At 43.3% G+C, this 12,273-nt stretch overlaps 2 protein-coding genes across 2 annotated transcripts; one reads left to right on the top strand and one right to left on the bottom strand.

Annotated features, from left to right (window-relative positions):
* LOC128866591 (ubiquitin-fold modifier-conjugating enzyme 1) lies at positions 1–1,002 on the top strand. The gene is made up of 3 exons (XM_054107450.1): positions 1–395; positions 487–654; positions 799–1,002. Exons 1-3 carry the CDS (start codon positions 141–143, stop codon positions 868–870), a joined length of 495 nt encoding a protein of 164 aa, XP_053963425.1. The 5' UTR covers positions 1–140; the 3' UTR covers positions 871–1,002.
* Positions 1,003–4,430: 3,428 nt separating this feature from the next.
* On the bottom strand, positions 4,431–11,201 carry LOC128866587 (transmembrane protein 131 homolog). Its single transcript, XM_054107447.1, has 4 exons — positions 10,269–11,201; positions 8,792–10,204; positions 5,571–8,673; positions 4,431–5,510 (listed from the first exon to the last, which is right to left on the bottom strand). Exons 1-4 carry the CDS (start codon positions 10,881–10,883, stop codon positions 4,831–4,833), a joined length of 5,811 nt encoding a protein of 1,936 aa, XP_053963422.1. The 5' UTR covers positions 10,884–11,201; the 3' UTR covers positions 4,431–4,830.
* Positions 11,202–12,273: the final 1,072 nt, after the last annotated feature.

Genomic DNA, 12,273 nt, shown 5'->3' with positions numbered 1-12,273 from the left:
GTGTCATATTTTCCAATTAGCAGGTGAAACTTGTTATTCCCTTTTTGTTGTTTGTTGTGATCATTTATGTCCTGGTCGTCGTGGATTTTTAGAAGCGAGAAGAATAGGAAATAATAATAATATATTTTATTAACGCTACAATGGTTGACTCAAGCACAAGAAAAACTCTCAGCAACATTCCATTGCTGCAAACGCGAGCCGGACCACGCGACAAAGACTTGTGGGTGCAACGTCTGAAGGAAGAATATCAAGCACTTATTAAGTATGTGCAAAACAATAAGGAATCTGGCACTGATTGGTTTCGCTTGGAATCGAACAAGGAAGGCACACGTTGGTTTGGAAAATGTTGGTGTATGCACAATCTACTAAAATATGAATTCGATGTGGAGTTCGATGTAAGTGGGTGTAAGACAATTCAAGGATATCGTTTTTACATTACATTTATGCTCTTCCGCTTCGCTAATTTTCATTTAAATCAAAATACAGATACCGGTAACTTTTCCCACGACAGCGCCGGAAATAGCACTACCTGAACTGGACGGCAAAACTGCAAAAATGTATCGTGGTGGTAAAATATGTCTGACAGAACACTTTAAGCCTTTGTGGGCGCGTAACGTACCGAAATTTGGTATTGCACATGCAATGGCTTTAGGGGTGAGTTAAAAAAATCAAAAAACAATTTAATTAGCAAACCCTGTTTTGCTTTTCAATACAAACATATAAGCTGGAATGCTTTGAAACGAATTATTTGAAACTTAATTAAAATGTATGCAACTTTTTCATCTAACTTCTTTTAAGCTGGCGCCATGGGTTGCTGTCGAAATACCAGATCTTATAGAAAAGGGCATTATCACCTACAAGGAAAAATAATTTTTGCTCCTCCTATGAAAATCCTTATTAACTTGATCAAAACTACGTAGAACAAAAATGCTTATGAAGAAAGTTTTTAAAATGTTAACCGGCCCGGCAGCAACTGTAATAAATTTTGGTATAAAAACGGTACTGAAATGTGTTTCAATATTCTGAGTTTACACATTCTTCAGAAAGTAAAAAATATGGCAAAATCTAAGTATGCAAAATTAAAAAAAGCACTGTCAATATATTCAAAAACATAACTTAGAGCGCTTATTAAGAATTTGGATCGTGGCAAATAAGGCAATATAAAACCGTTGCATGCAGTTCTGCTCCGTTATTGGTTTTATCGGTTTTCTGACTAAAACATATTTATGGCTCATGGTGCAGTGCAGTATAATTTGTTGCCACGATTGTATGGAATTCGTTTTCATAAAAGGTCTTTAGTAAGTGATAGAATCGCAGTGATAAACTAGGGTGAACTCGGTTTTTTAATAAGAGGTGTTATTTTGATATTCAAAGAAAAATGCTATTTTTGTAATATAAATGATCGGATGTTTATTTCATTATAAAGAAGAAGGTATGCCTTTGATAGTAAAAAATAACATCAGGCAAATGACCACCACAACCACGCTTACAGGACAATATCCTTTTCATGAAATTTTCCATAACCGAATTGCAAAATGGCTGCCCTATGTCCTCGATAGCCTCACGAATTCCATCTTTGAGGTCTTGAAACGACCCTGGGCTGTTGGCGTAGACCTTCTCTTTCACGTGGCCCCAAAGAAGAAAGTCACAAGGTGTTAGATCACAAGATCTCGGTGGCCGTCCGGAAACTTTTCCCGTAAAAGATCAATGGTTTCGTTGCTTGTTGAAAATAAACGTTGTCCAGATCAATACCATCCAATTCAATCGTTCAATCATAAAGAATCGTTAATCATCTCTAGATAGGGTAATCCATTCACCTGTAACACCTGTTATTGGAAAACCCTTTATATGACGAGAGTTTTATGCTGATATAAAAATAACTAAAACTCGGCACCCTGACTGACTGAGGTGTCCATGCTACCAAAGCAGCCCGTTCAAGAAGTTCCAGCATTCCAACAGAACTCCACAAACTGCTTATGCACAGGAATGCTCACCTCAGCAACATTTCCCAAACAGCTATAGAAAATGTTTAGCGCCATTGCAACAACAACATGAGTCGGTTCAACGCTACCGGAACGACGCGGATTTATATCCAGCCAAGGACAGTCACTACCGGAACATTTCCCAAACAGTTATAGATAATGTTTTGCGCTATTGCAACAACAACAACAAAGACTCGGCTATTTTCTGTCGTTGTTGTTGTAGCAGTACCTTTGCCATGTCAGTGGTCTTCGTCTAGCTCATCTAACGGTAGGCCCAGGAAATTAGCTGTTTCGACGGGCTGGGTCCAGAGGGAGAAGAGTGTTAGATAAGTGGGTTTAATCTGGATAAGTAGGAGTTTAACCTGCTACAATATCCAGAACGTAATTGTGCCAAGGTTACGCGGGGCTCTCGAGGAAGATGGAGCTCTTCGTCTGCGATTGGTGCGGGTTGGACTCCGATAACGGCATTCGGGGGTCGGGAGGTTAAGAAGGTGGTGAGAGTCTCTCGATGATGATGGCCTGTCTGTGCACTGTCCGATCCAGTAACTGTATTTTTGTTTTATCTGAGATCTCGTCCGCGTCCGCGTCCGCCTCCTGATGTGCCTGGGAGGTGGCTCAGGCTCGAGCAGGTGTCTGCATGGGTGAGGTCTACGGTAACACTAGCAGAAACTACTTACTGAGCAATTTGTTATGCCCCTTAACAGGCAGCATTTGGGCCTCATTATGTAGATGTTGTATAAGTGACATCAGAAGGCATCCTGTCAAGGTCCTTAAAGCAGTGTTTTGGCAGGTCTGAAGCTTCGTCCACTGCGAATCACTGGTTCTAGGCGACCAGACAGGCGCGCATAGTTTAGAACCGGTCGGCCTATTGATTTAAAAGTCGACAGCAACATTTCCTTGTCTTTGCCCCAAGTTCTGCCGGCGAGCGACTGGAGAACCTTGTTGCGATTCTGTACTTTAGTTGCAATACCGGTTGTATGCGCTGAGAAGGAGAGCAAGCTGTCAAAGGTAACTCCCAATATTTCGGGGTTGTTAACCGTCGGAATTTGTGTATCATCGACTTTGTTGTAGCTTGACCTCCTTTGTCCAGGGGTAAAGAGGGTCGCCGTGGATTTAGCGGGCGAAAGTTGGAAACTCCTCGCAGTGAAAAAGCGAGAAAGGTCGGTGAGATAGTTATTCACTTTGGAGCACAGGCCATCGATGTCATTGCCCGACGCCATTATCGTGCAGTCGTCAGCGTATGAGAACAGAGAGACTCCCTCTGAGGCTGGGGGAGTTTCGAGATATAGAAGTTAAAAAGCAAGAATGAAAGGACACCACCCTGCGATACACCTTGCTTTATTTTCCTCTGTTTAGATGTTTGATCTCGGAATATCACCGACGAGTGACGACCACTCAGGTAGTTCGCGGTCCACCTCTTCAGCCCTGGCGAGAGTGTCGACTGTAAAATGTCATCTAGTAGCGTGGCGTGGCTGACTGTATCGAAAGCCTTTTTTAGATCCAACGCTACTAGGACAGTCCTCTCGCAGGGACGGTTTTGGTTGAGGCCACGGCTGCATTCTCGCGACAGTCGGTTCTATGCTGCCAAAACGACCCGGATTTATATCCAGCCAAGGACTGTCACTCCAGCAGTATACCACATACATGTATGGCGAATGTTTATGCTGCTACTACAACAACAAAGAGACTCAGCTACCATAAAATCCAATCACGAATTCTCCAAATAAATAGACAATGTAAGGTTTGCAAATAAATGATAGTGGTTTTATATTAATGTATGCTTGAAAGTATGTATGTATGTATTTGGTTTGTATGCATGTAATTATATATGTATTTAAATCTGTGCGTTAACTGCACTTAAGTCCATATAGTTTTCATTTTTCTTCAAATTATTTAATAATTCCAAGTGTTTATTCTAATGTATTGAGGTTGCGGCTATTGTGTGGCAATATGCTGTTACTTGTTTTTTAGGCCGTGTTGAGCAAAACTCTTGCGAATGTACGTAAGTTTGTACGTTTATACAAATGTATGTGTGTTTACAATTTCACGACTTCATTGCTACATTGTATAGTTTCTTTTACTTTTTGTTTTCAAGTAAAACTAAAATATCCAAAATAAATTATTATTTTCGTTTTGCGACATTAAAATTAAATAACAACGTCAAGTCAATGAAAACTATAAATAAAAGTAAAAAAAAATCATCAAAAATCCAGAATTTTATAATTTTCTCAATGTCTCAAATTGATTTCATTTTCTTCATCCAACGTTCATTGTCCTCATCAATTACCAGTTTTAAGAAAAATTATCGGCAAAGAAAATATACATACATAATTAAGACAATTTAACAGTAGTAACCATTCGGTTAAAAAATCATCGAATTTCATTGGTTCGAATTTCGAATTTTGTTCGTTTCACTTCATTTCCACATTTCCGGTGTTCTTTTGCTGCTTTTTTTTTTTTTTTTGCTTTAATCTCTTTTGTATTTTTCGCGTGTTGGTTGTGGACGGCCAGGTTGTTGGGAAATAGAGGGAAGAGTATATGGCAACAAGTTTCAAAATATAAATCTAATTATTAAGTTCAGTTATTAGATGATTACAAACAAAAAATAACTCAATGAGGGATTAGCGAGAGTGGTTGGCGCGCATAACTGGCTGTGCTGTCAAATATTTTAGAAAATCGTTAACTTCATTCGCGGTGCGTTAATTTGTCGTTAAAAAACAAAATTATATAACCAAAAGAGCTATACAAAAAATCACTTCCGCCAACCGATCAATCGCTCAACCTAACGCCTTGTCGACAAACATTCTATGCAATCAAGCGCTCGCGCACACTTCTTACAATAACAACTTCAATTCATATTTCCGCCGCCCGTATTGTTGTTATTGCTGTTATTACTATTGTTGCGTTTCTGCCAGCTATCCGACCAAATAGAACTAAGTGAACTAAATGGATCGAATGTCTGCATTTCGGCTGAGATAGCAGCATCTGCATCGTTGGCCAACACATTTAATGGCTGCTGCTTTTGCTGTTGTTGTGCGGTTGATTGTGTATTATTGCTAATGCCTTGAAAGTTGCTTTCCAAGCCGGGCGGTGGACGTATAACCGTTGAGCTAACGCCACCACTGCTATTCACGGCACCACCAGCCGATGTGGCTGCCCCACCAATGGGCGGCCAAGCGGATGCTGTGGCACTACCACCGCCTGCCATCGGTGCACTCAAACTGCTCACTAATCCAGCACTAGCGGTTGCGCTATTTACAGCAGCAGCTAATGCACCACCACTGCCACTGACACCAGGACTATCGTGCTGCCCCAAATACGCTGCCATTGGCGACCAAGTGCGCGAGTTGAGACGTGCCCAATCGACACCTTGCAACAGTTGCTGCTGCTGTTGTTGCTGTTGTGCCTGTACTTGAGCCTGAACATGTGCCTGCACTTGAGCCTGCAGCTGCTGCTGGCGTAAATTGTACATGTATTCGAAGTACTCATCTTGAGCCTTTTTCATTTCGTACGGATCGGCATCGATACCTAAAATAAAGCCGGTAATTAATATTACGGCACAATAAGAATTGATCACTAGTGTCTTACCACTCAGCTGCCGATTACCGTCGTATTCGTATGTGGTCAAAAGATTCGAGAAAAAGCTACAATTGCCTGTGGACACAATTGGCTTTGGAATTTGCAGTCCATTGCCACCATGGCTGCTGCTACCGCTACTGCTGCTGCTGCTATTCACGGGCTCCCAGACGGGTGTAGAAGAAGGTGACTTCTTTGAGCCGATCGGACCCAGCTCAGTAGAATTCAAGCTTGGCGCCTTCTCCAACCCCATACCAATTGAATTTTGTCCGACAACCTGTTGTGGCTGCTTCGGTTGTGCTGACTGCAACTGCTCTTGTGGTTGAACGCCAAAGTCCGATTCGTGCTCCACAGCTCGCTTTTCTTTGTCGACGAAGGGGAAAGCCGATCTGCTATCAGCCATAACCACATTAGATGGATCGCTCGATTTAGGCATGCTTTTCCCCAGCGCAGTAATGGGTTGTGCTTGCAATACATCGCTGAAGGTCGCCTGATTGCCAGTGTCCCAAGGCGTGCTTAAACAGCTCAATAATCCACCCATAACACTAGCGGCATTGCCACTGCTATCTTTTCCACTTGTGGTCCGTGGACGTGTTACTGGAGCAATAGTTGGTGCCGCAGTTGTGGGCGCATCATTGAAATTCAACGATCGCAATGCGGCCGCTGCACGTTGGCGACATCTGCGTTCAGCACGGCGCGATGCGCTCGAACCGCCGGAATTCGTGGATGATGAAGAGCAATTCGAGGGAGTCGCATCATTGCCATTGTTGCCAGAGTTTCCACTTTGCGCATCTTTGCGGCGTTCGCGTCCCGGTGTTTTGCCATATTTGGACGAACTTTGTGCACCGGCTTCCTTCGCTGGCGGCGAGTGCATTGACGCTGTGCTACAAGCGACACCCGTATCTCGAACGTTGGCAATAGCGCTGAGCGTTTCATTAGCGTTCGCCTTATTGGTATTACCACGCGCATTTTTGCCGGTGCACACCTGTGGCTTTTGATGGCCGCTAGCTGTCTCTTTGTCGTTTTTCTCGGTCGCTGCCACTGAAGCGCCGCCCACATTTTTTGCTTTGCGCGCGCCACGCGCTTGTTGCTGTGGTGAGGTTAGCTCTTGCGGCTGTGTTGCGGGCGACTGTGTTTGTTGCTGCTTCTTCCCTGCGACATTGGCATTATTGGGACTACTTGTCGCCATTGTTAAAGTTGTACTAATTACGTCCCCACCTCCTCTATTCACTTTATCATTGTGCGTTTGTGCTTTGGGTATCGTCGAAGTGGTAGTAGTGCTCTTCTTCCCCACGCTTTCACCACCAGCCGGCTGCTGCATGCCGCTTGTGCCGCTGCTGAGGCTGCTCTTATCGTTCTCGCTCGCATTTTTTATCAACGTTACGTTGCTCTTGAACGCGTTTAAATCCAGCGACCAAGGTAAACTGGCGCGGTTCGTCGTCGCATTACTGTTCACGTTGTTTTGTCGCTTCAAGGTGCGCTTTTTCACACCACTATTACTGTTACCGCCGCTGCCGTTGCTGCCACTACTGCTACTGCTGCTGCTGGTGCTAACCTTCGGGTGTTGCTGATGTTGCTGCTGCATTCCACCTCGTCGCGGCGGCTGTGCATGCGTTGCCGAATCAATATGCTGCTGCTGCTGCTGCTCGTCGTCCACGGCGTTCGTCGCTACTTGCGCTTTCAAAGCAATATTGCGTAGATTAAAGGTCGGATGCACGGAGCCTTTGTCGCGCGCCTCATACAACGCTGTCTGACTAAGCAATATATTGTCGAAATCAATGCTCGCGGCGATAAGCACGAAAACAAATGTTGTGGCCAACAACACAATGGCTGCATTACGTATGCGTTCCTCCCAATCGGGACGCGGTATCAAAGCCGAACACAGCTCAAGCGTGCTAGGAAGCAGGCGCGCCTCCAATCTATATTCCACATTGTAAGAGAGGTTCGTGTGTATTTTCAGCGGAATCAGCACATTTGGCATGGTGTAATCGGGAGTGAATACAATCTCAATCTTTTTTGTTTCATTTGCCTTCAGCGGAAAACTGCTACAATCCGATATACTGAAGCCATAGCCGGTGCACATATGATTGCCAATTTGAAACGTCTCAATCCAAATGGGTATTTCGCCTGTGTTTCGTGCCGTAAATGTGCGCTTTAATACCACCTTTGGGTACTTCCGAACACCCAATTCATTGCGGTCATTAGATCCCTGTTGATGAATCGGAGACTGATTGCAAACCGAAAAATGTTTTTCAGTTAAGTCAAAAACCAGCGTTGCTTTCGAACCGGGTTTGCGATTGCCAAGGCGAAACTGTGAGTGCACCACTTTCGCACTCAGCCAAACCGCCTCGTAGAGTGTCAGATTATTGCGTATGTGCAGCAGCGTGCAATATGTATCTGCACTGGGTGCCTCAAAAGAAATCGTCACCGGTAAGCTCGTGTGCGGTGGCAATAACACTGGTTTAAGCGGCGCACCGCCTGGCAGAGAAAATACATCCTTATCGGTTAAATAGCAATGCGGCGCAATATCCACTACTTCTAAAGGTAACGACAAGTGCGTTTCCTTTGCAAACGTCGGAGCCGAGAGAAAGTAATCGAGTAGCACTGGCGTATCCGCTGGATTTCTCAATAGCACCTGGACTTCCTGCGGTTTGTTCACCTCTATTGTGGGCAACACTTGTTTTCCAGTGACAAATTTCGGCCACTCGATGTCAATTATTAGTTGTAGTAAAAATTGCCGCACTTCATTGCTGTTCAATGTGAAGGCAATGTTCTGAAAGTCGTATTTTAGGCGGCGAAACAACTCGGTGCGCCGCCGCAACTCCGTCTCGTCGAAATGTAGATTGTTGTTGAGACCGCCACGCGTATTTTGCGGGGCAGGGAAAGCAATCATGTTAGTGCGCTCATCTTGCGGTATATAGCAACGTTGCAGGCAAAGCAACGCTGGTTCGAAGTGTATGCGACCTACTTTGGACATCGCATTGCCTTCGATTATCGAGCCGTTGACGTTGTAGTCCTCGAAGCGTAGACCTGCATCAGTAAAATTGATCGAGGTAATGTGTATAGGATGCTGAAAAGTTGAGCGTATGGCCAATTCGGCTGAACAGTGTTTTCCCTGCGTAAAAAAAATGCACATTTTAATTTTTTATAAATATAATTAAATATGGACAACACAAAGAAAGATTTCTTGAGTTAAACAACTCAATAATTAATTAAGTTTCAATAATATTTACCGGAAAACAATTTTTGAAGTACAGTTTCTCTTGATCCACTTCCAGTTTACCAATCCAGGTGCGAAAACGTACCGTCGTCGTTATTTCCTCGTATGTCGTCCAAATTTTGAGCGTGCACTGGTGTTGCTCGGTTATATATGATTGTATGGTCACTTGGAAAACAGCTACATCGTCTTGTTCCAATTGCGTGCATAGCTTGAACTTCGCACTCTCCAACTTGAGTGTAGCATTGCGCAACAGCCGCAGTGAATCTGGCCTCAAGCAGCCGCGAAATGTCGTATGAAAGTATACTCCTTGCGGTGATTTAAAATTCCAATTGTTTAATTTGACAGGCAAAGGGTTGCGATTACGCAGCACAATATAGCCATTGTGCGACGTCTCCGCCAATGGTATTGCACCCAAATTCAAATCCACTTTATACGGCGCATCGGCCTGTAGACGCGCTGTATCATAGGTGGACACATGTAGACGGCCTCCACAAACTACCAACGGCACCACGATGTGCGTAATATTCGTGCGTATGAGTAAATTGGTCTTGTAGACCATACTTGAGTTCAGCATCTGTAGTTGCAACAAAGCCAAAGAACCACCGCGAGGCAGCACCAAAGCACCCGATGTTCTGCTGGCTAAAGCATCAAGGTAATCACTACTGTATTGCGCGCGTAAAGCAAGACCCTCTGTGTGCTGCGGAAGGCTTACATTCAGCAACGCTAAAGGCGTTTGAAAATCATTGCGCACCACCAAGCTGCGTTTATTGCCGCCCCGTGTACCAAGCGTCGCTTGTGTTACAAAAGTGGTCGCATTGGCATCGTAGTGTAGCGCTCCTTTAAACACTTCGGCACGTATTAGCACAGTGAATTCATGTGCAGTTTGCGTGTTGTTCTCCAGCAGCGGAGCACGTGGTATGCTGCGCAATATCATCACCTCGTCCAATATTGTTGAGCTATCGAAGAGCCACGATTCCAATATGACAACACCACCTTTAGGGTCGAATGTTAGACCTGGCACATTGCGAAGCGTATAGTCGTGTAATATGTGCTGTTGCCGCATATGTGAACTGTGAAGTTGTAACTTCAATTGTAACGTTTTCATGTTGTGCCCAACAACTGTCGACAAACGGCCGAAATTAACAACTGGATTATCTGCGTACAGACCGTGCAATGGTAGAATTTCAATTTCGACAGGTATAACCAGCACATTTCCACTGTTGCTTGTGGAATCCGCATCATCGCCGGTAACCTGTTCAGAGATTTTTATGCGTATATAAGCCGTATGATTACCGACGGTACGCGCGTGGAAACGTATACGGATGATAGATTTCGTTTCGTACGGCGGTATCTCCCATAATGTTTGTGGACCTTCCTGACCACCACTCGGCAGTTCTAATTGGAACTGACCGCCACTGCTATAAACCTAAAAAATAATAAATAAATAAATACAATGCAATGCAATACAGCAGAATGACTCTTTTATTTACCTCGAGTATTTGAAGTGGCTTATTGTGTGGATTGTACATTTGGATCTCGGGTGTGAGCGTCGCATTAAGTGGTGCCTTGATCCCCACTAACGGTTTCAATCGATACGGGCAATCACGTCCCTCGCCGCGTACTTGCAAACGCGCCTGCCCAAAGGACGTATGTATTAGTAGATCCGTTGAAACACTGCCATGTACGCGCGGCAGAAAAACCACATTGAAGGTAGTATTCCCTTGCGGCGGCACTACTTTCGCCTCAAAAAAACTCGAGTAAAATGTTGGTGTACGTCCCGACACAGAAGTCAAATATACGCTACGATTCGCATTCTGATTCACTAATGTCACCGTGTGTGCTCGCGCAGTTCCCACCGGGCACGCTTCGCCGAAATCAAGCAACGGAGGATCGAATCGCAAGCTACGCTGCAACTCGTCACTAACTGTGTCTGCCACCGGTGCTGATGCTGAAAAAGCAGTCGGTTGAACAGTTACTGCGTGAAACGACTGTTCAGCACTACCACTACTGCTAATATCGCCGGCTACCCGACTAAGCAGCAACATGAGCACCAACAGCAAGGTCGATGGTCCTGACATTTTCACGCAATAGGATGCACTATGCATATCGTCCTTCAATAAAAATGTCTTACTAGCCGGTTGTTACCGTTTGATGCGCTTAATGGCCTCCGTTTGTCCTTCTACTTCCTTTTTGCTGCTTGATTGCCTTCGATTTGACGTCCAATCAGAACACAACTTTCAACCCTTGCTCCTGTTCTTATTTTCAAACTAAATCTTCTATTGTTATCTTATTTTTAATGTTTAAATAAATCTTTTTTGGCAATTCTTTTCACATTCTATTAGTTTTATTTTAATAATTTTTATCGTCTTAAAGTACTACACAATCAGCCAATCGTCTGTAAAAGTGCAAAAAATAATAATAATCAGCCTATCAAACGGATGTCATGAGGAGGCAAAGTGTTAAAAATACGAAAGATAACAAAAGAAAACGCGATGGGGGGTAAAAAAATGCTTCGATTGTCTTATTGGAATTTTGACGTTTTAGAACACTTGGTAATGCAAGCAGCAACGCAATTTAAATGAATAGCGCCGTCCCTTATTTATTTATTTATTAGAAATGTACTGACGAATAATTCTTTTACATTACGAAAGGCACTAGTAGTAGCTCAGACTGTCAGCCTAAAGTAGAAAAGTATTTATTTGATATGGCATTATAGGAGGCGAACTGTTAAACAGACAATAACAAAACATTGGCGTGCTGAGTAATCGTTGGCAATTTCTGAAGTTAAGTCTTCACTGAATGTAACTTAGCTTTCAATATTAGCCAGTAACTAAATTTCTGAAGATTTGACAACACTACCTCAAAAGAAAAGGTATCAAATACACTACAAAAACACAAATTTTTATGGCGCGCAAGTCAAAGATGTTGGATAATTTAAAATTGCCAATTATAACTTGAGCTAAGTTCAGTTATACAATTTCCATATGTTAACATGTTTTCCCCTATCCCTTATCATATACGTTTTTTAGGCACGTGATCCCCGAGGCGTGATAGTTTGTCTTCACCATGAATATTCACTTGATTGAATGTCGGTGTTTGTGACCAATCCTCGGAAGCCTTGATAAACTTTCTTCTGCGATGCTATGCCATAGCGAGAAGAGGTAGTAATACGTTTATTGTTGTTTTAGCAGTGGAAACATTCCCCATACATATACGAAGGATATAAATCAGGGTCGTTCCCGTTACGTGGAACTGACTGTCGTGGAAACGAGCAGTACATCTATGACTTTATTCTCAAAACGGTTGTATGTAAAGGAATCGCGATAGATATAAGTATGTATGTTCATGCCTATGTATGTATGTATATATGCTAAAATGTTCAGAATGATGCACGGTAACTTGAAAAAAAATTTATATATTTCAATGAAGCTGTGAACATAAATGTAGATATTTTTATTTGTCAAAGGTAGTTTGGTATTAAAAATGAACGAAATC

Source organism: Anastrepha ludens, chromosome 6 (assembly GCF_028408465.1).
Source record: "Anastrepha ludens isolate Willacy chromosome 6, idAnaLude1.1, whole genome shotgun sequence".
Taxonomy (NCBI): Eukaryota; Metazoa; Arthropoda; class Insecta; order Diptera; family Tephritidae; genus Anastrepha; species Anastrepha ludens.
This window is presented reverse-complemented; position numbering and strand designations above follow the sequence as displayed.